The sequence below is a fragment of the Halyomorpha halys genome, unplaced genomic scaffold (assembly GCF_000696795.3).
Source record: "Halyomorpha halys isolate HHAL.00 unplaced genomic scaffold, Hhal_1.1 Scaffold130.1, whole genome shotgun sequence".
NCBI lineage: Eukaryota > Metazoa > Arthropoda > Insecta > Hemiptera > Pentatomidae > Halyomorpha > Halyomorpha halys.
Window position 1 is genome coordinate 113,216 of NW_027107593.1, and position 5,064 is coordinate 118,279.

At 32.7% G+C, this 5,064-nt stretch overlaps 1 protein-coding gene across 2 annotated transcripts in view; it reads right to left on the bottom strand.

Moving 5' to 3' along the window:
- LOC106678242 (proton-coupled amino acid transporter-like protein pathetic) overlaps nucleotides 1–5,064 on the bottom strand; it is a 187,828-nt gene that overhangs the window by 39,130 nt on the left and 143,634 nt on the right. For both annotated transcript variants that reach the window (XM_067045983.1, XM_014416657.3), the window contains exon 2: nucleotides 2,661–2,798. In XM_067045983.1, coding sequence (XP_066902084.1) covers nucleotides 2,661–2,734 — 74 coding nt within the window. In that variant the 5' untranslated portion in view covers nucleotides 2,735–2,798. The remainder of the gene's footprint in view (nucleotides 1–2,660; nucleotides 2,799–5,064) is intronic.

A 5,064-nucleotide genomic window follows, 5' to 3' on the forward strand; every position in this document is an offset into this window, starting at 1 on the left:
TTAAGGATTTTACGAAGGATTTTGGACTATAAGGATTAGATTCGGGAGGAATTTGATGGTTTAGTTGAGCCCCAAATCTCAACTCCGTATGTCCAGATAGGCCTTATAATAGTCATGTAGATCAGTCTTTTGTAATGGATTGGCAATTTAGACCGTTTGTCTAGTAAATGCTGTAATAGTAGGAATCGACGAACAGTTTCTTGTCTTTTTAGTCTTGTATGAGGATTACATGTCAGTCGTTTGTCGAGATGTTGTCCTAAGTAACGGATCTGTTCGACAGGAATAAGTGGGGTATTATTAAAGGATACTGTTGAGCAAGAGATCATTGGTTTACGACGAAGGATAAAATCAAAATATTAAATATAAAATCTTGAAATGGAGGATTGATTCAGTTCCTTCTTTTGTTTTGTAATGTTCCTGTTCCCGATGCCTGTGTATCGAATTGTGCGTTCCTTAATAAAATCGGGCACGCTGTACGTAATTACCAAGAAATGTGTTTTTCAATAGACATTAGCGCGAAAAGGATAGATATTGCACTAAGTACAATAGTCTCTGACGATTATTATCGTTGTTTCTGGTTTCCATGATATTTATCAAAATAAATTCACTAAGTGGTAGTTTAGAAAAAAATAGTTTTTGGAAGACTTTATTTTGGAGTATATTTGCCATAAGGAACGCTTGCACGGCTCAAATTTTTGTTAATATATAATAATAATGATGATGATGATAAGATAGTTTACCGTGAATAATATATATTCTGACCGTACCCCCCCAACCAATAATATATATTCTGACCGTACCCCCCAACCAATAATATATATTCTGACCGTACCCCCAACCAATAATATATATTCTGACCGTACCCCCAACCAATAATAATAATAAAAAAAACTTACTTAACCCGAAGGTTCGATGCCAATACCGATCGTTCAGGTCTTTCCTGTGACGACTAGGGTTTGTCGGTTTTTAAAACCCGTTTTTTTTTTTAAACTGAATTTGATGAATTGATTTTTTGGAGAAAATTATGAAATCCGAGAACCGGTTTTTTAGTAGAAAATATCGGTTTTCTATAAAATATCGAATTATTATATCAGGCTTTAAAAACGATTAAGCCTAGTTCGGTTGCAAGTGAGAGGGTATTTTCTATTTCGGGGGATTTTGTGAATAAACTAAGGACACGTCTAAATAGCAAATCGATAGACGTCCTCTGTTTTCTGAAATCATATTTCATTAAACAAAAAAAAATAAATAGAATATTCAAATTTGTATTAAAATTGCCCGGAATAGAAAATACTCGGTCCTTTGCTTAATTGTCTTTAAAAGTAAAATTGATTTTAATAAGTATGTATGCATAAACTTTATTTACTCTTGTCTTTCGGCTTTGATTATAATTTATATTATATAATACACAGTTATATATTTTCTAATTGTTTTTAATAAGTATCCATCTGTATCTAATAACATTGTTTTTTTAAAAAATAATATGGTTATTATAAAAATATTAAAATATATTGTTTTTATTTATTCGAACCCTTTGCTGAATAACTCGTTTCACTATTATAAAAATATTTACATCCTTATATGTGAAAATTATGCATAAACAACGAATAATTGTTTTTTAAGTAATTTAATCCTGGTCAACTATTATTTCTTTGTTCTACTAAATTGCATAAAAAAATTTTACTATCAATAAAATTGAACAGTAAATAATTTCCAGTCAAAAACTGCTTCTAATCACTCTAAATTTTCTGTTAAAATTTTTTGTTCGAATTACAGAATATTCGAGCAAAACATTTTTTTATAAAAATTCGAAACCGGTTGAAACCGGTTTTCTGGAAAAATTACTACTCGAAAACCTGTTTTCTAAAATGTCGGTTTTTGTATAAGCCCAAGTGACGACCCTCCGAACCCAAATGTACTAAATCAGTTTCTGTCCTTCGGTCTATGCCTAGGATGATTGCCCTTTGGTTCAGTGTTTATTAACATTTAAGGGTCACCGCTATACAATAACCTGAATTATATTAACCAAGTGAAGTTCCCTCAATTCAGCATTTAGTTCTCCAGTTAACTCATCCTTTTTCAGTCCGAATATTTTTCGTAATACTTTATTTTCAAAAAACTTGAGACGCTCTTCTTTCCTTAGTATAAGACTCCACGTTTCGCATCCGTAAAGAACAGTGGGGTGGATAATAGTTTTGTAAATTATAACTTTTAAGTGTTTGGACAAAATGTGCAAGCAATTTCTATATTGAAAAATAACAAGCATTTCGGGCTAACATTCATCAGAGTTAGACAGTTTTGTTTCGTAGAAAATTAAACTGTCTCTCAAAAGATTGGCTATAATTTTTGAGTTATTTGAAAAACTAAAATTGAGTTTCAGAAATAATTTGTTTTAAAATGTTGGGTCCGAAATTTTTGAATCATTGATAATTTAAACTTCATTGGTATTGTCGTTTTTGAGATTTAGTAATCAGTGAGTCATTGAATGAGTATATTGATATTTATAAATCGATCAAAAATATTCGATGATATAATGTGAAGTTTATAAATAACGATACGATAAGAAAATTCCTTATCAATCTTAAGAATGGACAAGCATTATCATCGAAAATTAAATTATCACTATATTTATAATACGTGGATATATTAATTGTACTCACGTGGAGGATGTGTTGAGTTCCAAACTCCTGAGGGAACCTACATCAATTCCATTGGGCGTCTCTTTCTTCTCCATTGTTCTTACCGATTCTGATAGTTAAAGAGCGACTCTTACACTTATCATGGCGTGTTTCTACCACCTGTAAAAAAAAAAAAAAAAGTAAAATTAAAATTATCAGTCTAAATAAATCTAATTGGGCTATTGACCTAGATATTTGAGGAAAAACTAGGTTTAAAATTGAATTAATAAAAAAATTAATAATTTTCCGACCTGATTAGTGAAATCGTCGGTTTAGTTTTTGGTAGATTAGATTAGATATTCTTGTCAACAACCTTCATAGCGAAATTGAAATCCATATACTCCTCTTCTTTCAGATAAAACTTTTATTTGAAAGCAACAATGGATATAGTGCTAATTGAATTTATATTCATTCACAATAATTTAATAGTCATTGAAAAATGTTATTCCTTATTCAGATATCCTTAAATTATAGTGCCATTTCAGTTACAGAGGTTTTTAACCCACTCGAGACCAATTGCACACCGTGTGTATAATGCATTTCCGATTCAAAAAGACCGACTGCAGTGATCTTGGATAGCAATTATATTTCAATATGGAAGAAGCGACCGTTAAAACAAGACTGCTTTAAAACGAAAATTATCCATATAAATTTTATGTTGGTTTCATGTTGGGCGATTGTTTCAAGGGTTATGATTCTGTACAACAATAGTAAGGATCATCCTTCCAGGAAAATTCCTTATCTTGTACTGCTACTTTGAAATTTATGTTTATTTACATTAACATAACCCTTGAAGAATGGTACCAAAACTGGAGGATTAAAATAAATTCCAATAAATCCCACCAAATGACATATACCCTCTGCCGTAAGGCTTCGTCTTGCCCCATAGTATCTTTTAATAATACCCAACTTATTCCTGTTGAACAGATCCGTTACTTAGGACTAGATCTGGACAAACGACTGACATGGAATCCTCATACAAGACTGAAAAGAAAGGAAACTGCTCGTCGATATAACATTTACTAGACAAACGGCCTAAACATCCAATCCATTAAAAAAGAGTGACTATTATAAGCTCTTTCTGGACTTACGGAGTTGAGCTATGGGGCTCCTCTAAACCATCGAATTCCTCCCGAATCCAATATGAGTCTCCTCTGGACTGGTGAGGATTGAATATGAGATGAATTCGATGGTTTAGTGGAACCCCAAAGTTCAACTCCGTAAGTCCAGATAGGGCTTATTATAGTCAAGTAGACCAGTCTTTTGTAATGGATTGGAAGTTTAGACCGTTTGTCTAGTAAGTGCTGTAATAGTCGGAATGAACTATATGAGGATTCAAAGTCAGTCGTTAGTTCAGATGTAGTCCTGAGTAACGGATCTGTTTGACAGGAATAGGTGGGGTATTGTTAAAGGATACTGTGGGGCAGGAATTAGTTAAAAATGAACGGAATTTTAGGATGATAAATTTTATATGACTGCAAGGTTAAGTGATATCTCGTTATATTGATGCCAAACCAAATGAAGCCAACCAAATATTAGTATGAAAATAAATTTTATCCTGGCTACAATCGACATATGTTAACCTCGTGAAATAGCACGCATTATTATCTCTTAGCAAACAGTCTGTTATGGATTAAGCAACTTATCCAGTTCTTTGCTAATTAGCACCTCTTATCAGAGCCGAGGCATCTATCTCAGGAATAGATGCCTCGATCTCTTATCTCGATATCTTGGCCTGGCAGAATTAACTTCCTCTGTTTTTTTTCTCAATCGTATTGCTCCTTAATCCGACTATTGTATGATATGTGTTAATAGAACATCGGAGACGAGGATGTTTAAGAGTTTTTGTGGTACAAAAACAATTGTTAATTGTTCAGACTTCTTAAATAATGTTTGATTTTGTGTGGACGATTTTAACTTTTGCCAGACAACGCTAATGGATTAAATTCTCATTTCTGACATACGGGGAGGTGGAGAAGGGGGGACATTCTACAGGTTACCACCCTATATCAGCGAGAGTAGGAAGTCGAGTTTTTTTTTCCATGGGACCGTTACGAAATAAAAGTTAACAGGTTCAAGCTGGAATCGAACCGCCACCCCTACAGTTACGAGGTCGCTAAGTTCAGCAGTAGTAGAAAGTGTGAAAAAACCCTCCAAAATGAAATGTGTCTAATGATGTTGATGGATGATTCCTTACACTCAAATAGCTATAAAGGAATTCACCGTAATTAGTTCACCCATCAAACACTATTTATGAACCATATACCTAATCTTACAGATTTCATTTCGGTATTAGGAAAAAGTGAGTTTTTTCTAGTTTATTTTTTTAAACAAAAAATATTTCTTTATAATCTTTAAATTTCTTTCTTGAGACTGGCAATTTTTT